Raw genomic sequence first — 27,930 nt, forward strand, 5'->3', positions numbered from 1 at the left:
GAGAGGGGAGGATCTCACATCCTTTAACGGGCGATTATTTGCCCGGAGCCGGTGGACAGCACACACACACCGACAGGGAACGGACGCACGAAAGTGATTTTAAAATTTTTAAATTTCACCATCGTTTGTTTTGATATATTTTTTAAATTTATTTTGGACATAAAACTTCGAACGGACACGAGCTGAGTGCGTCATGTCGTCGGAGGCGCCAGAATAATTAAAGGTGAGTTTTTCCACCAAAATAGGTAATGATTCAAAAACGGACCTGTGTGTGTTTGTGTGTGTGTGTGTGTGTGTGTGTGTGTGTGTGTGTGTGTGGAAACGAAGTGTAGGCGACGGTATTGTTGTTTAAGGTATTTTATTACCTGCGCTGCCACCTTATCTCATGATCTCCATGTATGAAGGCTGTCTTACTCTTTAAATATTCATTTATTGGCTGTTTTTTCTAAGAATATGTAGCCTATACTCTCTATAGTCTCTCTGTAGTCTCAAGAGGACAAACCCCTCCTGCTGTTTCTCTCATGGAGGAAATTAAAGAAGAGACATTCAAAAGACAGCAGTGCGTCTGTTGCGTAATAATCATCATCAGTATGTTTTGGATGCCTTGCCTCAGACACTGCTGCTCAAACGCACAGTGAAGGAGCGAATATCAAGCAAAGACTTTAATTCTCTCTAGAAACACACACACACACACACACACACACACACACACACACACACACACACACACACACATACTGAATACATGCAGGGGGCCCCAAACACCACACGGTCCCTGAAGAAGTTCTCATGTAGATAACTTAGAGCTGAAGTGGATGAAACTATATATTAATGAACTTTATTTTGTGCCTGTAAAATCAATTCATAGATTGAATTTCACCAAAAACATAACTGAAGCTGACATTATAATACAAACAAAATAAATCTACCAACTGGCAGATATTCCATCTTTTTAAATTTGAATATGTTTTCAGTATTACCCTTCCAACTTGGTGTTTTATAATACAACATGTATTTATAATTTTCTTATAAATGATATTCATGTCACTCATGAGATACATTTAGCTAATATGATGAAATACTGTGTGAGCAGTGCCTTTCCTAGGGACAATCCGGCAGCACGACACATGGGCTACGTCTCATGTCGTTAAATAACATCCACGTTTCCCTTCCTTGCTCCCTTACTTTGCGTCTTAGTCCGCCCAACCGCATGGGAGAGACGCGAGGAACTCATGCGAGGAGAGAGGAAACAAGGAAATGTGTTTTTAGACGGACGAGACATCCTTTCCTCTGAAATGTCACGTGAATTCGTCAGCTCCATGGGTGGAGTAAGCAACGGCTTTCAGCTGCATGGCTTCCAGGAAGGCTGCTCTCGTGCTTCCTCGCTCATAGCTCTTAACGTGCTAAAACACAACGGTGACCATGGTGAACATGATCAACCCGTTCTCACTCCGAACTCGTAAAATATGGACGTTTAAGCAGTGGCTGTCAGTGTCAGATACGACGTAAAAAAGCGCCCTTCAGCGTGTGTGTAGAACGCACCAGGGAGAGCAGCAGCTACACGGCGTTTGAAGATGACGTAGCACTAAAAGTGACTACGGTAGCGAGTAGTATGAAAGCCCGAAAGACCGCATAGGGAGGTTGGTTGAGGTGGTGGATGGGTCAAACAACACAGGACTTTCACCCAGGAGACCGGGGATTGTGTTTCCTAAACCCAACCGTCCCGTTCTTCTTTTACTAAACCCAACCGTCCCGTTAATCTTTTCCTGAACCCAACCGCCCCGTTCTTCTTTCCCTAAACCCAACCGTCCGTTCTTCTTTTCCTAAACCAAACCGTCCCATTCTTCTTTTCCTAAACCCAACCGTCCCGTTCTTGTCCCGCGTGTCATGGAAACGTAAGCCCACCCACAACCTTTTCCTTAACCTAACTGCGTCAAAAGTGACGCCAATAATCCCGACCAAGCACGTTTATATAAAGCGCGTTATGACGCTAAAGGAGACTTTTAGCGTCAATAACAACGCCAAAGGCACCTGACCAAAGCGTCCATATTAAATGCGATGTGAGTGAGAATGTGTTGACATGATACCTGCTAAACATCAGCATGTAAGTATTGTCATTGTTAGCTGAAGTTAGCATTTTTAATCAAAGCATGCTCACAGAGCTTTGTCAGTTGACTCTTACTTTTGTGACCCAAGAAGTAAAAAAAATAGTGTGGTAAAACAGACTGGTCAAGCTTAACAGAAATGAGGGGAGACACTGCAACCAGCCACACATTGACCCAAAAACTACCAAACAATGAAACACTTAACAAAAACATGACGGGAAACATCTTCTCAAAACTAGGTATAGCCACAAAGAGAAACAACACATCAGTCTGCTGAGACTCTTTATATATATACACCCCGTTTACATGTACATGGTTATTTTGAAAAATTGTGACATTTCCCTTCGTTTGTGCCCTTCGTTTACATGCAAACGGCAAATTTGCCTCTGAAAACGATTCTTTCTAAAAACTCTGGCCACAGTGGAGATTTTTGGAAAACTTTGTTTGCACGTTTGCATGTAAACTGAGACAAACAGAGGTTTAGGCAGCCGAGGAAGTGAGGAAGAGAAGAGAGAGGAAGTGATTCGTTGCTGTTGTTGCTATTTTCGGGATTCTGATTGGTTAACGTGGGCTTGAGCTTCTCGTTACACTGCCACCTACAGGTTTGGCGTGCTCTTGACGGCATTGACGGCATATATACACGGGTACGTGTAAACGAACACTTTTCTGAAAACTGACAGCTGTGCACAATGTTATTTTTGAAAACGGAGAGGTTGAAATGTCCGTTTAGACTTGCACAATCAGGTCAGATTAGGAACACCTGCGGGAGAAGACAATGAGATTAGAAGAATTGCTACACAGGACCAGCAGGGGGCGCAGAAAGTGATAACATAAACTTAAAGGTCCCATGGCATGAAAATTTCACTTTGAGGTTTTTTAACATTAATGAGTTCCCCCAGCCTGCCTATGGTCCCCCAGTGGCTAGAAATGCCGATAGGTGTAAACCGAGCCCTGGGTATCCTGCTCTGTCTTTGAGAAAATGAAAGCTCAGATGGGCCGATCTGGAATCTTCCCTTTATGACGTCATAAGGGGAAAGGTTACCTCCCCTTTCTCTGCTTTGCCCGCCCAGAGAATTTGGCCCACCCATGAGAAAGAGAGAGAGAGAGACATCATGGCTTGCAAACAAGCAAAGTGGCAGTTGGTCAAGGCCACACCCCCACCCTCCACCTTGCCCCCCCTCTCTCCTTCTCAATCGCATTTAAAGCTACAGACACAGAAATGGCACATCCTAAGGAAAGCTCATTGTGGGACTGGCTCTAGTGGCTGTAATTCTGCACCAAGGCTGAATTTCAGGAAAGAGACTTCAGATACAGTATTAGGGGACCACTAAGGTCTATATAAAAGAGACTTCAGATACAGTATTAGGGGACCACTAAGGTCTATATAAAGAGACTTCAGATACAGTATTAGGGGACCACTAAGGTCTATATAAAAGAGACTTCAGATACAGTATTAGAGGACCACTAAGGTCTATATAAAGAGACTTCAGATACAGTATTAGGGGACCACTAAGGCCTATATAAAAGCATCCAAAAAGCAGCAAGTCATAGGACCTTTAAAGTCATCATATTTTATTGATTTGGCTGAGATCATTTGTTGTGTTACTATGTAGTGTTCAGCAGGTGACATTATTCAGTCTAGTTTAACATTGCCAGACAGCACCAGTCTAGTTTAAAATTGCCAGACCTATTATACTGGAGAAAAGTCTGGCTGCACATAGGGGAAAAAAACGCTCTGGCTTTTTTGTATGTCTTTAAATCAATCATAATCGTCTAGGGTGGCGCTAAACCCTGTGGCACGTTCAATCCCCAAACGGTTTGTCACGTTATGCAGCGGTTTCAGGGTTGAACGACACTCAGAAAACGGGGTGCAACAGGCTTTGAGGCTATGTTTTCTTTCTTTCTTTCTTTCTTTCTCTTGGAGAGAGAGAATCTGATGATCAGTTAATGAGTCGCACTGACCCCCGATGTGAATTTTGTTCTTACCCACAAACATTTTGTAAATAAGAAAACAAAGAATCCACCAAGAGTTGTTGATTTGTTCGTAAGCACGTGTTGCATAAAATTAGTGTATGAGGTATAAAAGCAGTGTTTATCCAACATGTCTATCTATACTGAGGACACCGAGGTCCGGACCTTGGTATTACCCCCCCAAGTGATTTAACTGCCTAAAATGAACTTGTACTAGCCTGGAAATCCACACCCAAATCCGAAAGATTAAGGGTCTGGCTATGAGTAATGAAAATGGCCCAACTCGAGTCGCGGCACCAAGCATGCATTTGAAAATATCACTGCACGCACTTGGATAACACTACGACCAATGTTTACTGACTGATTCCGGACTTCGACGTCGCAGCGCTGTCGTCATCTGTTCAGCTCACCTCTGGCCCACCTATATCAGATACACCGATGTGATTGGTGCAGCTCGGCATGGGTAATGAGCATCATTACTCATTGCCAGAGTGACTCGCTGAGCAAATTCAAATTGTGCTCTCGCGAGAACTCTGGATTTCCAGGGTAAACTTGTACAACACCGAGATCAGGCTCGTTCCTCTGTCTGATCATCATCACCGTCATTGGGTAACTGAGTAGTGGATGAAGTGTATTATCTTGTGTATAAACAGTTGTACGTCTGTATATTTCCACAGTTGTATTTTGGTTTTTACAGTTTGAATTGTATAATTTGTGCTCCAACAACTTTTGCCGGCCACGTAGGTTGGTTTTGGGAGATTATAGAAGTCCACGTTTTTGCTTTTTTGACATTTTGTAATTTTTTTTTTTTACCTTTTGTGACACATTTTCAGATATTTTTGAAGTTTTTTTCCAACATTTTTCAGTATGTTAATAACAGAGCAGCTTTGTATGAGAGAAATTTATATATAGGCCTAACAGAAAATGTTCTGTATTTAAACTGTAGCTACACACTAAATTTCTGTTCTTTCATTACGGGACAAAGTTTGGGTAATGAGCTGCCAGAACTTATTCTGTTATTTTACGGATTTATTTCTTAGAGTGTACAATCTTTGGTCAACACTGTGGTTTTGGAGTATAGTGTCATCTAGTCCCGCATTTGAAGCTACTAATATACAATAGTTGCTCTCCAAACGTCTTAAAGTGCACATATTTAGATCAGGGAAATAAATAAAAAAACTGGACCTCGGTATTGCTAAAATCCTGGATACGGACCTGCATGCGTGTAAAAAAACTTTTTAAATACCGCTACTGAAAAGTCAAAACTTTAACCTTACAGTCACTGTTTTCAGTTGAGCTCTTTTATTGTGTGAAAGCGCAGCGATCTTCATGAAACAAGTAGAGTTTAAAGAATGAAAGGGCACGAGTAGGAAAAGAACTCATTGCTGGAGAAAAAAAAAGAAAAAAAAGTTTGCATCCTTGAGATTTCCATCCGACACCAACCTCACGTGGATCCAGTAATGATGTGTGCATTCTGAGTGAAATGTGACGACAGACATGCCGCTTTCTGAAACCTCAGAGCAGATGAAGTGGCTGGCCGAGGCCTGGAGAGTGTCCTCGAAGCAAAACACTGAATCCTCACATTTTCTGGAGATCAGCACGAAACAGGAGGGTCGCAGGTCGACGTGTGTTTGAGAAGGAAACTTTCATTTTGAAAGGATTTTTGAAGAATCAGCTTTTGAAGTTTATTGTTTGAATATTATTCATACAAACTGGGCAGTAAGTAATGTACCAGTTCCAAAAACTTGCCCAAAAGTTTTAGATGTTTGGCATTTTATAACTTCTCATCTTCCAAATTTAGCGTATTTGATGATTTTTAGAGCTAAGCAAAGCAAGCGATCGGTAGAAAATGTATCAACTATTTTGATAATGGATTCATTGTTTAATTTTTTTTTTTTTTAAGCAGAAATGCTGAATATTTTATGGTTTCAGCTTCTTAACCCTTAGAGAACCATGCTCCTGCCAGCCGCCGCGGGAAATCGTTGTTTCCATGATCCTGTTTAAATGGATCTAAAATAAAAACCATTTCTACTGCAGATGAAACTTTCAAAACGCCATTACACTCTGCTCATAAAAATGAGCATATCTCAAAAACTAAAAAATGTACAGAGTTCAAATAACTTCTGGAGTGTTGAGGAATATTTTGTTCATGTTTCTACATTTAGAAATATTTTGGGATCAATATGTTTTGTGTGTTTATTTAGTAAAATCGAATGAAAACGTGATCAATTTTTGAATTTCTTTTGACACAATTTCAATACTTTTATTAATTATGATTGTTAATTGACTTACACAACCTTTTAGCTTATTTTGTACTGATTTTAGGGATGTGAAGCATTTGAAGATACTCCCAAGAAATGGCATCATACAAGAAGCCAAAATACCAAAGCAATTATAGCACCGGTGGAGCATTTCTGTTGCAGAGTTCAAAGGGTTAAATGTGAGGATCTTTTCCTAATGAAAAACTTTTACCATTCCCTACATCTACTGTTCAGAGTTGTAATGTAACGAAGTACAAATACTTCGTTACTGTACTTAAGTAGAATTTTCACGTATCTGTACTTCGTTATTTATATTTCTGCAAACTTTTACTCCACTACATTTCCTAAATAAAATGTTTACTTTTATTCCACTACATTTCCCCTAAGCATCTTAGTTACTCGTTACTTGCAATACATGTTTTCATATGTTGGAGTGAAAGATTCTTTCTCACGAAAAAAATAAAATTCTTCTTTGTTGATGTCAGACTTGATGTTTAAGAAGATGTGGAAAGTATTATGCTTCACTATAAAGGAAGCCACAATAAAGTTTTTTTTACTTCTAATAGTTAAGTACATTTAATATCATAAAATTACTTTTGATACTTAAGTACAGTAAATATCAGATACTTTAAGACATTTACTCAAGCAATATTCTAAAAGGTGACTAACTTCTACCAAAGTAATTTTCTGGTAAGATACTTGTACTTTTACTCAAGTATATATATATATATATATATATATATATATATATATATATATATATATATATATATATATACATACATACATACATACAAGACTGCTACTGTTTAAGTCCTTTGAATCCTTTTTTGTTTGATATTGTTAAGGACTTGTTGGGCCTTAAAGTTGTAGCAGTTTCCATGGATAAAATGGGCTTGTATTATGCTGCTTTGAATGGTTAATCATGGAAAACGTCCTCCACAATTAACACTTTTATATTTTATCGTTGCTCTTCAGTTCAGATCTAAATCATTCAGTCCCTTTAAATCAGAGTGACATCAGTTATGCTTCAGACTGTATTCCGAATGAGAGGAAGATAAAAAGACAAAAGAAGGATATAAATAGTGTGAGTACTGTACATGTGTGGGTGTGGAGGTGGTGGTCTGAGTATATATCACAGAGTGCTCCTCTGTGATGATGGAGCGGACAGGCGGAAGCGTGGGGGACTCAACAAAAGCTCTGTTCCACATCAGCGCTCGCAGATGGAAATATCAGCGGCCGGGCGACCTCACGACGGCCGTCTGCTGATGAAACGCTTCTGCATAACAATTTTAAATTACAATAGACACAAGAGACACGTGTGTAAAGGTGATGTGGAGGAGGAAGATGCAATTGACACAAACAGTGCGACTCCACTCGTGCTATAAATGTAACCGTAATGCAGTACAAGTGTCCAATTGTCTCAACACAGTTCTCATAGATATTCAGTTAGCCTTTGAGTAATGAAAGAGAAAATTCACACAGTTTGATGTATAGTCTATATCGCCAACGTTCCACTTCCGGGATTGTTCAGGTGCCGCCGGAAATTCTGCGGGATGTCCCACACCTTCTGCTTTCTTTGCGTTGGCATTTTATACTCTATACTCTATACTATACTGGATTCATGAGGACTATGGTTAACTGCTCCTCAGATCTCTGCAGGGTAAATCCAGACAGCTAGCTAGACTATCTGTCCAATCTGAGTTTTCTGTTGCATGGCTAAAACAACTTTTGAACGTACACGTTCCACCAGTTCCTTCTCGAGGCTATTTTGCAGAGACACCCAAGACAATTGTGATTGGTGTAGAGAAATGCCAATAAACCAGAGCACGCTTTTTTCCCATCCCAGAATTCTATGTGGACTAGCCAGACCCTCTTCCGCAGCGCTGTGGAGGAAGGTCTATTCTATTCTATAAACTATTTACTGTATTCCATTGTTAAAGCAAAACATTATACAAAGAACATTTATGTGGATGCTTTTTTCAACCTATTTGACCATTTTCAGATCAGGACAGCATTTAGAAACAACTTTTTTTCAACCTGGATCCTATTTCCCTATGTTTTTGTGTCTAAGCGAATGATGGGAACAACAATATTTGACATTGGTCCAGTATTAAGCAAGATCTCTGCAATCGGCAGCGGGGAAACAAGCTATACAATGTAGGTTAATAGGGCAATTGTCCAGCTTGTATTTACGTTCACAAAAGTGCTCGTTTTGCCACTGACAGGCACAGATTAATATTAGTGTTAAGTGTCTGACAACATTATGGAAAGGATTTCTAAGGAGGTCGACCTTTCTGTTGAAGAGTAAGATACTTTTTTTAAACATAAAAACATCCGCGAAATTACGTTCGCTAAACCCACCAGACTCCATGTAAATAAACAGTAATTTTCGCATCGTAAAATACACTTCATTTAAAGTCGACAGAAACAAAATAAAACTGTGAAAAGCTGTTTTGGGTCGTCTTTCCACTTTTCCAACCATCACTACTCTAGTTTTAGTTGAAATAAACACATAGTTTACTCATTTACATGTGAAAAAATGTTGGCTCTTTGCACGCTAAAAGTATTACTTTTTTAAATGGAGTCTGGTGGGTTTAGCGCTAGCGACTTCAGAGCGGTTTCTGGTTAAACAGAAAGGTCTCAAAGAGGTTTTAAAGGTCTATCTCTGAAGGGATCCTTTCCATAATGTTGTCAGACACTTAGAATATTAATCTGAGCCTGTCAGCGGCAAAACAAGCACTTTTGTGAAGGTAAATACAAGCTGGACAATTGTCCTATTAACTTACATTGTAGCTTGTTTCTCTGCTGCCGGGAAAGATTGTTGTTCCCACCAGTCACTTAGAAACAAAAACCTAGGAAAATAGGGTCCATGTTGAAAAAAAACGCTAGTTACCCTTTAACAATTTAAATGAGTAGCCCACCTATCCCCAGTTTAGTCAGGAGGGCCCTGAGTTCATTAAATCAGTTAATGTAATTTACAATAAAGAATACCTAAAGTAATGGTGTACTGTTTCTCTTGTACTTATTTACACGTTTAAATGTCTTGAGTTCCCTTAGCCACCTTAAATCATTTGTAACCACTATTATTAGGCTTAGTTTAATTAACCCACTTAAATAAATGCACTTTAATGGCTTTTAAGGAATTAGCATATGGCAATGAGATACAAGTATCCCCAATTTAACACATATACTAACTTAGCACCTCAGCATGAAAACCTCTAGTAAAGGAAATAGCCAAACCTCACACTGTACTTTTTAACCCTTTCATGAAATAACTTTTTAACCATATGTATAACAATACCTAGTGTTTTTTTTTTTTTTAACTAAGTCACATATGTGATCAAATACCTTTAGATTACCATCATATTTATGACAATGTGTAGTACTTTTAAACCTGGTTACAAATGTCATAGAGCGTGTTGTGGGCAGTGCATGAAGTAGTTCATTAGTTTGAACATAAATAAGGAATAATGTGCAAGGTGTCCTGTTTTTTTAGTTTTTGTTTCAGTATCTCTGTCTCTTTTCCCGACATCCCTGTGAATATTTTCTCTTTGCGCTGCTCTCTGAAGTGTGAAACTGATACACCCCCCCCATAGTCCTGCCTGAGCAGCTGAGATTTATAAGCACACGGCCTCTGCGCTGTTTTTACTGCTCTGAGTTCTCACTGTGTTGAAAATATTGTCTGAATTTGTCCTCTGGTAATGGCTGATGATGGTCTCGTCTTCTCCCTGTGTGTCTTTGTAGAGCAGCGTGACACCGAGGAGTCCCGCTGGGATCTGAGACGGAAGAATTTGGCGTCCCAGCGGTGTAGACCGACCCACGACATCCGGTCCCCTTGCAGCCCTGAAGGGGACCAGCTTTTTGACTTCACGTGGACTAAACGAGTCACACATCACCTGATTGGACGCCGCCTCAGTTCGTCCGGCCCACAGGCCTTTGTTTCTTCCAGCTTCAAATTCTTTTTTTTCTCTCTTGTATCTTGGACTTGAGGTTCTGCCTTTAAAAATCAGATGACGATGCTGTCGTAACTCAGTTTTCTGTCCGAAAATATGGAAATGTTTTCCGCCACCACCGCTGAGAAGGTGGATTATTGAAAGGAGTCTGGTGCAGCTTTTTGGGAGAATTTAAATGGATGTTCGCTGCTGTTGAAACACACGTGAAGGCGCATCTGTAATCTTGTGGAATAACAGTGTGAGTCTGTAAAGTGTTTATCCTGCATTCAGACACATTTTCATTTAAATGAGGAGTGCTGCAGAGGAGCTCGTTTCTAAAACATCTGTACGGACAAAGAATATTTACAAGCAGAAAGAAAGATATGTATATTTTTGGATTTCCTGCATTTTTCTGATCCAATTTCCAGATTTTGGACCATTCAGTAAAAAAAAATATAGAGACTCTGCTTTTAGTACAACTTAAAAGCACAATATTTCCTTTGTTGTCGTTTTTTTTTTTATTAATTTGCTGATGGTGTAGTACGTTTCTCATTTTCAGGCACATAATTTGGACAAAAATCATTTTGTATGTCCAGTTTCTGCTGTCACGCCTCAAAAGTGGAACATCCTGTGATTTACGTCAATTAATGTCTAAACCAGGTGTTGGTGAGGCTAACCAGTCGCTGCCGCTGTTTCCAGTTCAATTAACCTCATCATTAACTTTTGGCATTCAGGTACTTTGTGCACTTTTTAGGAAAGCATTTTAATGACATTTCATCTAATAAGAATGCTAATGTATGCCATTTCACGTTTTATTGAAGATCAAATCAAACCAAGCTTTATTTGTCATTGCATGAATACAGTGTATTGACACAACAAAATTCAAGGTGCCACTCAAGATCAGTGCTTTTATAAAAAGAAATAATTTATAAAATATGTAACAAACAAACACTCCCCATCCCCTCCATACATTTTACTCTCTCTTTTCTCTCTCCCACACACACTCACCCACCCACATATACTGATGCTAACGGCCAGTCCTTCATAAACACACCCAAGACTATCTGCAGAAAGTGACAGTTATATTCCAGAAGAGGTGCAGATTATAATGAATGTTTCCTCAACAACTATCTATGTAAACTGTTTTTAAAATTTACTTCTTCAGGCAATTCTATGAGGTTCTTTGATACCATTTTCTTGATAATTTCATCATGAAAGCAGAAATCTTTTTAATGTCCGTTTACATTTTGTGAAGCATTGAAACAAACCTGACACCGATCACAGCTATTATTTTGGAAGTTTTTTTTTTTAAGGATGTTGTGACTTTACCGGACTTAAATGCATCAGTATTCAAGTGAAGCGGCCGAACTTGCAGCTCTCTTTGACTGCTGTTAACACCTTCTATTACATGATTTTATTTTGTTAGTTCCCACCTTGGAATACAGCCCACAGAATCGCAATGTCAGCATTTTAATCTGCATATAATTTTTTATCACCGAATGTGATTAAAGTGCCAGAATTTGGCTTACTGACCCCAGAGAGACGAGCCACAGGCCTGCCAAGTTTCACGGCGACCAGAGGACAACAGGACGTCACTGACATCCCGTCCTGCACACCTGAAATCACCTCTGCCTGCTTCGGTGGGGGGGGACGGGAACTCTCATCCCGTCCCGTCAGCGTCATGGTGATGTCGCAGGGCACCTACACCTTCCTGGCGTGTTTCGCCGGCTTCTGGTTGGTCTGGGCCGTCATCGTCATGCTCTGCTGTTTCTGCAGCTTCCTGCAGCGCAGGCTGAAGCGCCACCACGAGGAGAGGCTGAGGGAGCAATGTCTGCGCACTGTAGAGATGGAGCCACTCAGCTGTCCCCCCACAGGATACCCGCCGCCTCCTCCACCGCCGCCGCTTTCACCCCCACCACCACCTTTACAGCTGCCCAGGGAGCCGCCACAGTTCTGCGCCCCCGAAACCCTGTCGCCGCCTCTTCCTCTGCAGGTCCCTCATCCCATGCCGCAAGCAAACTGGGTCAGCATACCAGGTAACGTCAACGGATTGTTATTGTTTGGTTATTTTTTTTATTTTACATTTTTAAAAGTAACTTTTAATCCTAGTTTGTTTTTTCTATGCTATTGGAATGGTTCTTTCGGGCTGGGACGATATGCTTTCGTCCCAGTTCGATTCTTATAATTCAGTCTTTATTCACACGTCATCTTCCTATCATTAAAACACAATGATCATATGTAGGCCGCGTGAAATGGGGAACCGCAAATAAGCTACAAAAAGCTTTTTGGAGGGGGCCAGATTACAATAAACATACAAGAGATTATACAGACACTAAAAACTCAATTCACAGTAGACTCAACACTGACAAATACCACAAAATACAGACAATCCCAGTACAAATATAACACTTATTGGGAATATTCAACAATCATATGTCACAAGCAAATTTTCCTTCAGACTATTCTTCGTGATGGAGACAGAATGTGACAATTTCAAGTTTTCATCAACCTCGTTCCAGTTTCTTCACGATATATGGGTGCCAATTCAATTTGTATTGCGATTTTTATTTATTGTGATTCGATAGTATTGAGTACACATAATATACTTTGTCACGACCCGGACGAGCCCCCATGTCACGACCTGGCTCAAAGGGTTGACAAATTGTGGAGAACACACATTTGCTCAATTGAATTAAATACAAAAAGTTAAGGTGCCTGGGTAGCTCACCTGGTAGAGCGTGTGCCCATATACAGAGGCTTAGTCCTCGACACAGCGGTCACAGGTTCGATTCCGGCCTGTGGCCCTCTGCCGCATGTCGTTCCCCCTCTCTCTCCCATTTCATGTCTAAAGCTGTCCTATCTAATAAAGGCCCAAAATGCCGCAAAAAAAAATCTTTCAAGTTTAAGATGCACTATGAGTTCCTGCATGGTTTCAGCGCGATTTCATTTTTGTCTCAAATCGTAGGGATCTCTCCTTGATCCACTAGCTGCCTGCCCCCTGAATACACTGTGAAAAAGCCCGGTCTTGGGAGACTACACAGAGGTAGTAAACGTCAAACAAACACTAGAGGCACAGGCTGTGCACCAAAATACAACAAACCACTCCAGCCAATCACCGACAAGATGGTTGGGGGACGGGGGTTAGTGACAGTTAGTCAGTTAGTCATGGCAGTTACGGTAACATGGTGGGAGGGACGAGCTTGCTCGGTTTTGTTTGAAATTTCCTTGGAATGTCAAGAGAAGTGACCATGCAGGAACTCATAGTGCGCCTTTAAACGTGCTACCAGTTTATCAGTTATGTGTGTGGTGTATGAATGTGTGAAGGTGTAGTGATGTAAGAAAGCAAAAATAACTCAACCAAAGTCCAAACAAACCAAGCAACCTCAAGGAGGGAGAGAACTCGATTGACTGCCCAGGCACTCCTATTTATAGACATGGGAGAAATCAACTCATCCAGGTGTCAGACATCATCCTTATTGGCCAATCCCCAGGTCCCAGTGACCAAATGGACTTGAAATAGGTCTTGAGGCCTAGGAGGCGTCACAACTTCTAGAGACAATATACCATGAGACATTTCTAAAAACTAATTGTTTTTTAAGAAGAATGCACACCACATGTATTTAATTTGTAAAGAAGTACATATATTTGTATTATGTATTTTTTCAGCATTTTCTGCTTTCGGTCTGTTTTGCTGGAAGCGGATATGATGCAGTCGCTGTCGGCGGTACCATAGAAACAGAACATATTTAGGTGAATCTTTGGTAAAAAAAAAATAAATAAATAAATAAAAAATCTATTCTGTGGAAAAAAATCAATTTACATATGTGAATACATTTTTTCCCACCTCTACATTATACTATATACAGTTTAATATAATAAAGGGAAGATGGAGGGTTGGGGCAGGTAAAGGAAGCATTTGGGGCAAATTAAAGGTGTGCATGGATTGGAGGAGGAGGATTTTAAAGCGGACCTCAGTATATACTGGATCGGACCTTGATATATACCACATTTTCTGAGTATTTCAGAGACAGTATTTCAGATCACAAGAGCACAGAGCATGTACAACAGGATGTACTAGATGTAGCTGAAGTTATTTATGCGTCATATTCTCCCCAAATATTAAGTTGTAGGCTACAAAAAGCCTGACACATTTAATGAAATAATTGAGTCTTTAACTCAACCCACTGTGATAATCATGTTGCTTCTACTTGTTCTTTTCCAGTAACTGAGCAAAATGCTTAGAACTTGTATATATGTTGTCGTAATAGTAACCAAATAAGAAATGAATTGGAGATTTAACTATTTAAATTAAAATGTCAAACAATTATTGACACTAACAACTACGTAAAGTCTAACTATCAACCAAACTGCAGCAGAGAGTCTCTCCAAACTCTGCAGGCAGCAGGAACTCGTGATTTAATTTCATTTCGACGACCCTCAGATCAACATGTGGCCGACCTAAAAATCTGTCATTGTTCGAGCTGCTCACCGGCAAATCCAGCTGCCTTTGACTTCAAGATATACAGCCCCAATAGTGTATGAAACAAGTGGTTTTCCTTTCCTCGTTCTCGGAAGCTGTATTTAAACATTAGCAGTCACTGTATAACTACTGCATCCACTAGTCTCAACACTAACACTACTCAATGCAGCTTGTCTCTCGAGCAGAACATTAACTTCTTTACTGCTCTGTCTAAAATTACTGACAAATATCAAACCTGCCACATCTTATTTGCTCTTTATTTACGAGGTAAATGCATATTTCATTAATAAGACTCATAATTTGAACTCTTGAACAAACGAAGACTGAGAAATAATAAATACATTCACAACATCCATATGCAGACAGAGGACAGGGGGAGGATTTTTATTATTATTCACTGTCAGATTTGTTTTAGACGCTTGGCTTCCAAGCTTCTACCTCCCTGCCTGCCAGGCAGCGTTCCCCCGCAGAGTGTCATGGTGACAGCTGCCGCTGAGGCGTGGGTGGTGACTGTGGAGGCCGAGCGGTGACAGAGGGAGCAACAACACGGCCGGGCGAAACTAAAAGAGAAACAAAAAGACGAGAAAACAGAGACAATCTAGGCCCCTTTCACACATGCACTGCGAACGTGAACTTATCTCTACATTACCCGGAGGAGCTGTGTGTAGGTTTTTTTTTTTTTTTTCCCGATACTTGTGCTAAAACGAAAGTGACGTCAAGAGTCCCGATGCTAAAGGAGACTTTTAGCATGAATAACAAACGCCAAAGGACGCACTTTTAGCGTGAACAATGAACACCAAAGGACGCACTTTTAGTGTGAATAACAAACGCCAAAGGCACATGACCAAGTGTCCGTAGTTTACATGATGGGAGACTGAAAATGTGTTGCACTGAAGGACCCAATAAAAATCCTACAAGCTTAAAGTGACATTAAAGCGTTAACATACAGCAGATTTAATTTTTGCAACATTTCATCAAAACTAAAATGCAATCTTTAGTCTCCAGTCTGTCTCCAGTTTATGTATAGCATGATCATTTACTAATGTTCATTCTGTTGTATCGCACATTTAAATGTGGAGAGGAAGAATGATTTTAATGGAATTATTCACAGAGGAAAGTAACGCTAAATTACAAAGCGAAGAAGAATTAGGAGAAGAGAAGAGGTAAGCAATTAGAAACCAATGATGGAGGAGGAATAGCGTAAACCTTTATAAATCTGTAGAGTGCTAGGAAAGAAGAGGGATTATTGGAGAGTTAAAATAGCATCAGCTGCTGTCAAAGTTGGTTAATGAGCACAGACAGACAGTAACGGATAAAACAAAAGGTTGCTGGAGTCTCGGTCACAAAGCAGACTGATGAAGAGGTTTAGTATCCAGGCAGCAGCAGAGTGAAAGAGAAGCAGGTGCCGACAAGCTGAGCACAGCAGAGGACGGAGAGAGAAGCTGGGAGCTGTTTCAGTCGTACGAGAGGGGAGACATTCAATTCAGTTTTATTTATAGTGTCAAATCATAACAGAAGTTATCTCAGGAGACTTTACAGAGTAGATTAGAGTAGAGAGTAGAGTACTACTACTCTACAGATAGAGTAGTTCTAGACCACACTCCAATTCCCTGCAAGAGCAAGCATTTGGTGCAACAGTGGCGAAGAAAAACTTTCTTCAAACAGGCAGAAACCTCAGGCAGAACCAGACTCTTGGTGGGCGGCCATCTGATCCCATCACCTTTCACACTCATTTGGCTTAAACTCCATTTACACTTGTTGGGATAGCTATAGTATGCAATATCAAAAAAGCTGAATGTAAACGCAACTAAGAAGCATTAAAGACGGATTGAAATCTGATCACTCAAACCACCAAAGCTCACTAATGAACACGTATCTTGTAACCTTTTTATTTGGTACACTTGCTAAAACTAATGCATTCTAAATGCCAATTTATGCTTCTCGGTTAAATCTACGTCGTACTGTAAGGTATGTATGTAGGTACGTGGAGATACAGACCCTACGCCGGACCCTACTCCGGACCCTACGCCGTAGCAGACATGCACTTCTCAAAAAATTTAACAACGTTGCGGCGACGCAGATGGCAACGACTGTTATTGACAGCTTGGCTGTGGCTTGGTAGCGTTGCAATCCCCCCCCCCGACTCATTTCCAGGTTCTCCTTCTCCGTAAATAACATGAAATCAAGTAGAGGGTTAACTTTTCCTGCTACAGATTTCCCACCGTGGTCAGAAAGAACAGGGGAGACACTTTGTTTCTCTCACTATATGCTTCTAGAGTTAGTACTCGCACCGAAAATAATCACCGTCACTCTCTCACTCGCTCTACCACACACAAACACGCACATGCCGGCCCTGCTATTCTCTTAAAGAGATCGACGCACACACCAACGCATACTGTAAGTATTACCTTCAGGCCACTTTCGTAGGCTACAGCCAAAGCTCTGCGTGGAGCCTCTGTAGAACCATAAATCCCGCTTAATGCTGCATTTCCCCTTCATGGTACGGCGAGGCTCTACTCAAGCAGACCTGGTATTTGTTTCTGGTATCACCTCAGTCGAATTTCCAAGTGATCTGAGCCGATACTACTTAAAACTTTACAGATCACTGATTAGTCAGAGAGAATCGTCACTAGCGTGACGCGGGACATCCTGCACATCCTGCCGTTTTTAAATAGCAAAGCTATATGTCAATGTAAAGTACTTTTCACAGATGAAGTAAGTCACAAAGTGCTTTACAGGGGCAAACACAAGAAACACAATACAGAGTGAGAAACAGAGAAACGCAAGAGAGAGGTGGATGCTTACAGCAAATAAAAGATGCATTCAAACATCTGAGACGGTAAAAACAGCATACGAGTTTGGCTCCAGAAACAGATTTCATGGATCACTCAGCTGTCATCCCACACAGCCAGCATGTCTTGCTCTGGTACAGGCTTTTGTGTCAAAGTCATGACCCACACAGGATGTTCACACTGGGAGCAGCTCAGTTCAGACCGGCGGTGGGTGATGATTCCTCCTCTGCAGCCGTCTGCAGCCACAGAGTTTTGAACTTGATAATCATGGCTTTTCTTTGACAACATTCAATTTAAATTGGCAATCACTAAACATGTAGGATATAAATGATGAGAATAAAAGTGGAAAAGAGATTGTTGAAAAAGGAGATACATGCTCATTTTCAGGTTCATACTTGTATTTTAGGTTTCTACTAGAACATGTTTACATGCTTTAATGTTCAAAAAACACAATTCTTTACATACTATCTGTCTGAATATACCTCTATTCACCCTGTCTGAAACTCTCCATCCCTTAAGCCTCCCCTCGGCTTGCGAGAAAAATATGGCGCACCTTTGCAAAGTTCTTGATATGTGGGTGTAGATACTCAGACAACGCATTCCAATGAACAGGTTCATATGTTTCTGTATATAAACCTATGCACAACAATTCGTGTGATAACTTTTGAAATTACGGTGACCAGGTAAAGTGACAGTTAAGTTTAGCAGTTGTTACAGTTAAGTTTAGCCACAAAAAGGTGACTGTCGTGCAGTAACATGACAGTTAAGTATAGGCACCAAAACTAGTTAAGTTTAGAAAAAAAGATTGCGGTTTGGGTTAAAACACCAGTCCACTTACAGTAAGTAGTACACCTGGGACACGAACACTTGTTCCTGGCTCAAAAGTCTTGTGTTTTGGGACCCATCCACTCCGACCTTCTCCCTTTGCGGATCATTGCGGTCTTATACAGCGGGAGTCAATGTGGGGCTTACAGTAATAAATAAGTGGAATACATAGAAATCAAGGCATTATTTTTCATAGCTATATGTATGTCTGACTCAGATTGGGGGTGGTATATTCTAATAAACCTGCATGTCTCATAGCAAGGGGAGCCAGATCTGAATGGCTTGTTGAATCCCATGTTTTCTGATCCAGGTAGCCCACAAAAAACTGAGTGGGTTGTCTTATTTCACAGTTTGTGGGTTGGTAGATACCCAGATGTATACGTGCATGAAATGCCCCCTTTAAGGAGAGGTAAAGGATGAGAAATAAGGAGAGAGATAAGGAAGGAAGTGAGAGAGGAAAGAGGAGCATGGGGGAGAGAGATGTGATGGGAAAAGAGAGGAGCAGATGCCAGATAAAATGAGATAAGAGGAGAGAGATTAGGGGAGAAAATGGAGAGGGATGAGATCAGAGGAGAAGAGAGAAGAGAAGATACATCAAGGAGAAAAAGATGTAAAGAAAAGGAAGGGATCAGATGAAACGAGAGAAGAGTAATTAGGAGATAAGAGAAACAAATTGATGAAAATGAGATAAAACTGGAGATTAGATAAAGAGAGAACAGACAAAAGACTTCAGATAATAAATCCTGATGAAATACCATCCTGATTTACAGAAATAAAACCGCATGGTTGGCACTTAAAATGAATGAAAGGATGTTTGTATCTAGTGTCTATTCACACAATCACGTTTCTGTGTAATCCTGTAATTCACCTTGACAAATATGATCACCGTCATTTATACAGATGCCACAGATCACTACTTCACAGTCACGTATACTTTATCCTCACAGAGCCGGCTGCCACTTCAAAGCAAACCCCTGTGATCCTCCCGGTGGAGACATCAGTCCCATGTGTTTCTGCTGACGTTTATTTAAAGCTGCCCTGCCAGCTGGTAGCATTGTTTACAGCAGAGAGAGCTGGACAACAATGACAGTCTGATCCCGTAGGTATTTGTGAGGTATTTGTGAGGCATGATGCAGGAGTGACCAACTTTGGCCAGGTACACTCACACATATGGAACGCACACATTTGCATCTATAAATACATCCAGCTCCATGGCAACAGTTCAACAAACAGCTGTTGATTTACACCACTGTGATGTGATGATGAAAAAACAAACAAATTGCACTTACGTGTTGCACTTAATTCAATTCAATTTTATTTATAGTGTCAAATCATAACAAGTTATCTCAGGACACTTTACAGATAGAATAGGTCTTGGTCTGCGGCCGGGTTTGCTCAGTGGGTAGAGCAGGCGCACATGTACTGAGAGGTTTATGCCTCGACGCAGAGGTCCAGGGTTGGAATCCGACCTGTGACAATTTCCTGCATGTCTTCCCCCTCTCTCTCTCCCCTTTCTCACCTAGCTGTCCTATCAAAAATAAAAGGCAGAAAAAGCCCCAAAAAAATATCTTAAAAACGAATAGGTCTTGGTCTATATCGATGACGTTCCACTTCTGGGATTGCTCCGGAAATTCAGAATGTCCCCTCCAGATGTCCCCTCACTTCGGCTGGATGACCTTCCGCTTTCTTTGTGTTGCAATTCTAAACTCTGATGGATTTCTGAGGACTATGGTTAACTGCTCCTCAGATCTCTGCAGGGTAAATCCAGACAGCTAGCTAGACTATCTGCGCTGTGGAGGAAGGTCTGGCAATGCGAGACTAAATAGGTCTAGACCACACTATAATTTACAAAGACCCAACAACTTACATGTGACTTTTTGTAGTTTGGCTTATTTGAAGCTAATGTAATTGATGCTTGTGGTTCTGAATTTATACCTTTATGGTTGAATGCACTTTCTTTGGATAAAAGCGTCAGCTAAATTAAATATAACGTAATGTAATGTCTGTTGTTGTAGGTGTAAACAGGTTTTTGTTGGTGTAATCATCAGAGGCACTGGAACTCAGGATAATGTATATCCTGTAGTTATTTACAGTATTTCCCACCACGACTTGCAGACAAGCAAGAAAACTGCAAGCTTGTAACATCGATGAGTTCAGATGTCAGTCACTTTGAAAAAAGGGGTTATATGGTTTAAATAAACATGATTTTTGCATGGATAGTGCAAACCTTTTCTTTTTTCCAAAAGAGCCTCTGCAGGAAACCGACAAGTCGAGTTACTGTAAAAGCAGAAGCAGAGAGCTTGTGCAACATTTCGACAAATATTGATCAGGATCTGGGCAGATTCAACAGCCTGGAAACCGAAACTACCGTCAGTTGTTTAAAAAAAAATGTTTTCAGACTGATGTTTGTTGCCCAAGGCCCAACATATTTTCCTTTATACTCACAATACATTGAAATATAGACCCAACTGTCTTACATTATGCCCACAGCCTCTTTGGCAGGTCAGATGTATTTTGGAAATGTTGCAGGAGTAAACTTGTTTCCTGTGCTTCTATTTCTCTTCAGTAAAGTTAACATTTTCAGTAGTTTTTGGCTTTAATGTCATCCAGAAGAAAATGTCAAACTAATTTGTGTCAGCTAAAAGACACGTCGACAACTTTACAACCAAAACTACATCTGAAGTTGAACAATATAACTCTTTGTTTTCTGTTGTTTCAACCACATGGGAAATGTAACCGATAGAATAAAAGAAAACATTATTTTATGTACCGTATGTCCGCTGTAGCCACTGAGACTATGACTATGATTCATGTCTCAGCGCTCCTTAAAAGCAGAGTGACTGTGTGAATGGTCCAATTAGTGGAGAAGAAGTGAGGAACTGCTTGTGTATTGCAGAAAATCTCATCAAGGCTTTTATTTGACTGTGCTGTGCTCGTATTATTTGACACAGTGCAGAAGACAGCAGATAAACATTGAGTAGGTTTACATGCACACTAATATTCCACTATTATTCCAAATATGACAATATTCAGAATTTGATACAGGTCATGTAAACAGCATATTCCGTTTGGATATTCTGAATAAGTATTAGTTTAGAATTAGTGTTAATTTTGTCACCTATTTTTAATTTAGTCTTAGTCTTGTGCCAAATGTCCTTGTTAGTTTTAGTCATTCACATCTTTTTGCTAGTCAAGTTTTAGTCGACTAAAAGTCTTGTCATTTTAGTTTTAGTCAAAAGAAAAATCAATATATCTTAGTCAAGTTTTAGTCAAAACATTTTAGTCTTTTGTTAAAGAACTAATTATTTCTGAGATTATTTCTGATAACCGTTTCAGTCAAATAGTTATGACACATTTAGATTTTTTGTCAATATCGTTGTACGTAAAATACAAATATCGAGCCTCTTCCTTATTTCACCAGTAAATTCCTGTTAAACGACAAAAACAACCACTGGATGGGAAAAGGGTATTTTACAATAACTTTGAATGCACCACGAAGCTGGCGAGGCGAGTTTCAAGTGAACGCAACATCTGTTATTTTTCAGACAACGGCACAGACTGTCGTACGTCTCGGTATGGGAATCCTTCACAGTGAAATACAGACAAACTTTTACGCCGTTTAGCTGTCAGCATTTTAAACTGTGTTTACTCCAGCTGCTAGCTAACGGTAGGCTAACGTTACCTCCTGCCAAGTGTAGTGTTAACTAGCGTGACATGCAGCGATGTTTCAGTTGCTTCTAACGTCCGTTTAGGAGCATCACAGAGAACCGCAGGCATTTAAGTGACAACGAAATAAGGCACAGAACTCCGCGTCGCTATTCGGTCCGGTAGATAACGGTTGTTAAGGCACCGGTGCCGTATTAGCACCGGGTCTCGGTACCCAACCCTACTGACCCTAGTAACAGCTGAATATTCTATCTCTTGATGAAAAAGTAGAGACGATTGTAGACAAAAATGAGGAGAGATTTTATCTTAGTTTTTATTTTATGCAAAACATTTCAGTCTCATCTTTTTTCATCAACAATAATGCATGTTAATTTAGTCTTAGTCAACGTTTTGGGACATTGGTGCAGTCTTGTCATCGTCTCGTCTTAGTCATGGGAAAAAAAGGTCGTTGACGAACATATTTAGTCTTGTCTCGTCTGACGAGCCAAAACAAAACAAACGCAACCTAACTGTGACCACCAACATATTGAAGAACTCCAAGCCCGAGGATCAGTTATAAATGAAAAGTAAATTACATTTTATTCACGACTTAACTATCAGTGATTTAACCAAAATTATGGGAGTCAGGAGGTCTGACCTAAATGAACAAAAGAAGGGAAGAAGCCTGGGCCAACCCATCAAGGGCCGTCGGACCCAGAACTTCACCCCCTACAGTAAAGAGTAGTGACTTAATTAACAACGAAACAAAGCCGCGAAACCTAGACTACCAGACCTCCATCCTCAAAAGAAAGAAAGAAACAAAAGAAAACACGGTGGGCAAAGCTTCTTCAGTCTCAGAGAGCTCTCCCTGTCTCCCAGCCTTCCTTATATACAGGGGTGCGGCCACATTGACAATCAGGAATCAGGATGGGCAGAGAGGAAGAAGAGAGCAGGCGGGGAGCGCATAACGTTGGGTATCACCTGTGACACAGCCAATAAACGAGAGACACACCCACCAAACGAGAGAAACCATAACTCAAAGCCTGTTGAACACCGTTTCACACCGTTCAACCAGGGAACCACAGCAACAAAACGGTGCACACTGTTTTGAGATTGAACGTGCCCCAGGTCTAAGTAGGCTTAGAGGTGTGGTTGAGGCGTGGCCCTTCTCCTGAACCTAAGTGAACTAATTAACTTAAAGGTCCTGAACACCCACACAAGTGTTTTCAGTTAACCTGGCTGATTGGACCTCTTCCCAGGACGGTGTGGTCGTGATTAGATTGATTGATTGACATCTTCCTGAGTCTATCGTTAGCTTTGTTGCACCTGTAAGGGCAGGAAAAATTATACCTTTATCATTCTTATTGGCAGAAAAGATTTGCGATCTAATAAATACCCATCAAATCTCTGGCCCACCTTGAACCTGAGTCGAGGTCTAATCATCTAGAATAACTGGAAACACCTGTGTTGGTGTTTAGAGTCTAAACAAGCACCAGGATTTTTGTCATTTTGAGCTGAATTTGCTAACATAGCTTTTGAGTGTTGGAGCCTTAATAAGTTAATTTATATTAATTCATTAATTTATAGTAAAACAAGGTGACTTGTATGTAACAGAAAATATAAACTTAAAGTTAGGTTTTTCTACTAATAACTGTTCACAATGCGTACGGTCACTAATCTGTTTCAGTTCTCCTCTCACTCAAATAAAAGAACTCACCAAGCTGGAGGTTACCATTTTCTCAAAATTAGTTTAGCAGTTATTCCAAAAGTTCCAAATCCAAATTTCATAATCTGAAAATTAAATAGAAAAACAATTAATCCTCGGAGAACAGAGACACACCGGTGCGACCAATTGATGTTTAACTAAACTTCTACTCAAAAATCGATATTACAAAATTTCATTTTCAAAAGAGATTTGAGGAGTTTCAAAAAGCGAACATCAACGTTTCAGCTTTAGCGCCAAATTATCTCTTTACACATTGCTCTGGGACAGATTTGGGTCTCACTGCACGGAAAGTTGAGTTTGTTCTGAACATTTTGATGTTTAATACATGGGGATAAGTTTTATGCAAATACTTTAAAAGGTAAATTTAAGAAGATATGTGAAAAAGCCCTTAGATCTCAGAGGGTTACCCAAATCTAGAGTTGCGAACAGCGCCGGCCGGACTGACCGCCAGTTTGGGTGGTGTCATTTTCTTTAGTCTGTGGCCCAACAGGTAAATTAGGTCTCCAAGCCATCGTTAGTCAAAGTGTTGACATTTGAAAGCATCAAAAATGCATTTTAGGTAGGGCTGTCAAACGCTAATTATTTTCTTAATCGCGACTGATCGCTGAATTTCTATAGTTAATCGCGATTAATCACATGTTTTATCACATGATTAAAATTCTATTATTTTGCATTTCAGAACTGTTTTTAAGTACATATTAACAATGGAACACAATTATTACCAATGTATCTTGATTGGGAATCAAATGAATGCAAAGAAAGTTGCTTTATGAACTTGACTTTAAGATTTGTATTTGTTTATTATTTATTTACTGTAAACAAAAGAAAAATGTGTGAATCTGTCATTATTGCACAATTTAGAACATGCCAACCGTAGTACGTCTTTAAGACCCGAGTCTTCTATGATGCTGACAGGTCTGCAGTTAGTTGCCACCCATTTCGCAAGAGCTGTAGTCATTTTTTTGGATTTGGTTTCATCCACAGGTTGGCAAGTAGCACTCTCCAAAATAGTGCTTTGCCTGAGCCCGCTAGCATCAACCTGAGTCACGTTATCTGTACTACTATGCTTAGCTTGTAGGTGGTAGCTCAAGCTTGACATGCTTCGTTGATATTTTAATTTGGCTTTACACAATGTGCATATGGCTTTCGACTTGTCTACTGAGTCGTCCGGGAGTTTTGGAAAATAAAAGCGTCGTTCACAATTGTGTTGCTGCTGTCTTTCTCCATCATGCCTGCAGCCTGCAGCAGCAGGATGTGTTACGAGGAAGTATGGCAGCTTGATGATAAGTAACGGTGCTGCAAAGGGTCAAAATAGTAGCCTAGCTAGATTCTAGTGATTTTAGAACAGCTAAGGCGTTGTTAGGCACAACGCGAAGCTGAGTGAAGTGTAAAATAAATTAATAAATGGAGGCATGCGATTAATGCAATTCAAAAAAATGAACGCGTTATGCTCGGCCCTTAATCGCATCGCGATTAACGCGTTAATGCTGACAGCCCTAATTTTAGGTAGATGACAGTATATCCAGTTGTTCCTCGTCCCCGTTTGCTCAGCGCCGTTAAATTGTATGTACGGGACGCAGGAGTTTTTTACCCGTAAGTTATTGTAAACAAACATTGAGACTGGGTCTATAGTGTTCCTTCTGGTTTGATTCAGCATTATGTAGCCCACTGCACAATACTTATTGTCTCTTGTCCCATAGCTTTTCGAGTTTTATCAACCTTGAGACCATACATTGTATACAGTTTGATATGTCTTGTTAGTTTTACAGGTGCCTTTATAATGTTAGTCTATGAGTAAGGGGATTTTTTTTATTTGCATTACTGCTGGCCTCGTAAGGCTGACTCGCTAAAATGTTGGTGTATGTTGTGATTAATCCCAGTCTCTTCTTTTTTTTCCAGACACAGACATATTTGGGAAGCCGCCCTGCTATGAGGATGCAGTTCTGATGGAGGATCCTCCTCCGCCCTACAGTGAAGTATTGGCCGACCCGCGGGGGGGCACCTACCTGAAGCCTGCCCCACTCCGAGCCGCACCATCTGCGCCCCCGCCTCTGAGGGAACACCAGGATCCTGCTCCAGTGTTCACATCCGAGACCAGCAAGCCTCCAGTGAGGTCTGTGTTCCCCGAGCGAGGTTACTCCTCCCTGATACGCCTGCCATCGTCCCAGCGCTGGGACTCCCTGGGTCATCTCTTGTCCAACATGGACCTGAACTACAACAACCTCAGCCCACAGGGGGCCCGTCCTATCCAGGCTGCCACTGCGATGGCTACCATGCCCCGCCGAGAGCCCAGGATTCACCACGATGGACTTGGGCTCAGAGGTGGAACACAAGGGCTCCAAGGAAGCATACAAGGACTTCAAGGAGGCATACAAGGACTCCACGGAGGCATACAAGGACTCCACGGAGGCATACAAGGAATCCACGGAGGCGTACAAGGAATCCACGGAGGCGTACAAGGAATCCACGGAGGCGTACAAGGAGTCCACGGAGGCATACAAGGACTTCGAGGGGGGATACAGGGGTTCCAGGGAGGGTTACAAGGTCTTCAGGGGGTCCATGGACTGAGGGGACTCGAACCCAGCTGTGGCCTCCCAACAGCCTTCCCCCTGCTGGGTCGTAGCACCGCTGTCTAGACTGGGATGCTTACTGGAGGAGTCTTAACTAACCACTAAGGTGGTTCATCTCTAAAGAGCCTTCAAGCAGGGGATCTCTAAAGACAGACTTTCTGTCTGTGTGCCTCCTTTGCTGCTCCGTGTTTACAGCACTAACACCGTTAGTAGTAGAGATTTAATTCCCCAAAGAGCTAAAAGAGGGTTAAAGTGCTACCAAGGTTACCTTGCACGGTAGCTGAATTCTCGCGATATCACGCGAGAATCGCGGGATCACATATCACGAAAATCCATCTCTGTCAGGCTCCAACCTATCGCGTTTGGGTCTGAACTATAGCTGTCCGGTGAGGAGATACTGGCAGCTACGGCCGTGGTTAAGGTGTGTGTGACGGCCGCGACTGTTGGTTCAAAAGAACAATGGCGGACGTGATAGACAGATGGTTCCTTCCATTACCTGCCAGGTATTTTTTTGAAAGTGCCTGCCCTTTCCCAAACAGTTTCCAATGACGGCTTCTCGGATGGCTTTGTGTTAACAAACCATCTGGTTACTGCAAAGACGCCAGGAGTTTGACTTCCCCATGCAGCCCTGTGGACTTACTCAGCTGGGACTGTGACTTTTAGCTCTGTGTGTAAGTAAAGGAGGAAATTACACACCATTTGACACCTGTGTTGTTGAGTTACAGATGCATCCTGATGTCACATTAAAGCTAATCGAGTCCCAGGTTCCTTTGAACAGCCGAGCAGAGAAAAGGAGCAGTTACGAGCAACAGGCACGTTTCTCCACCTTTCGATTTCATTTCTCCCTCCCCTCCTCTCGTCTCTCTGTGCCGGAGCCAACCTATTGTAGCAGTCTGCCGTTGCCATGGCTCCTGGGAACTGTATGTTACCCACGAGGACCTCTCCTCTTTTATCTGCTTTGATTTTTTCCGAAGACTCTGTTCACAGCTTGTCTCGTCTCAAGGACTGTGAGTACTAACAGTTACAAAGGAGCATGTGGTGACCCTTCGCTTGGACTCTGCCACGGCGTTTGTGACGTTAGAGCCCGAAGGCCAGTTTTCACAGTGAGACAAAACTAAAAAAGGTAGAGTACAACAAGCTCTCCAGAGAGCCGAGTGTCCTTGGTTTGTATTTTGTAACATGCTGCTTCGTTGTTTTCAATGTCTTTACTACAAATTGTCTGGGTGTGCGGGTCCTTCTTGTAGTCACAGAATGACGTCTGCTGGGTCATTCATGTGGAAGAAACATAATTTTTCATGTACAAATTTATTATCATTCTTTTAAGCTTTGTCTAAAATACATTTTCTCTTTGTGAAATAAAAGAACATCTTCAGCTGCTAGGGTTCTTTCAATATTTTATAAATTTATGGAGTTAAAACAAAAGCCAAAATGGGAACAGCTAATTGGGAACAGTCTGTATTTATGCTCACCGTTATATGCCATAAAATGTTGGATTCCTCCCTCTGGAGCCAAAAAAATTAAAGCCATTAACTTCACTATATGTCTTCTGGGTTAAATTGCAGTAACATCTCCTTTAAGGTGACAAATAATATATACTTTTTTAACCTTTTTATTTTTTTC

The 27,930-nt window shown here is 41.0% G+C and overlaps 1 protein-coding gene across 1 annotated transcript; it reads left to right on the top strand.

The window, feature by feature from the left end:
- LOC116055986 (proline-rich protein 7) lies at positions 1–27,845 on the top strand. Its single transcript, XM_031308081.2, has 3 exons — positions 1–223; positions 10,085–12,308; positions 25,640–27,845. The coding sequence occupies exons 2-3, from the start codon at positions 11,954–11,956 to the stop codon at positions 26,374–26,376; spliced, it is 1,092 nt and encodes a 363-aa protein (XP_031163941.2). The 5' UTR covers positions 1–223; positions 10,085–11,953; the 3' UTR covers positions 26,377–27,845.
- The last annotated feature ends 85 nt before the right edge of the window (positions 27,846–27,930 follow it).

This window comes from Sander lucioperca, chromosome 13 (genome assembly GCF_008315115.2).
Source record: "Sander lucioperca isolate FBNREF2018 chromosome 13, SLUC_FBN_1.2, whole genome shotgun sequence".
NCBI lineage: Eukaryota > Metazoa > Chordata > Actinopteri > Perciformes > Percidae > Sander > Sander lucioperca.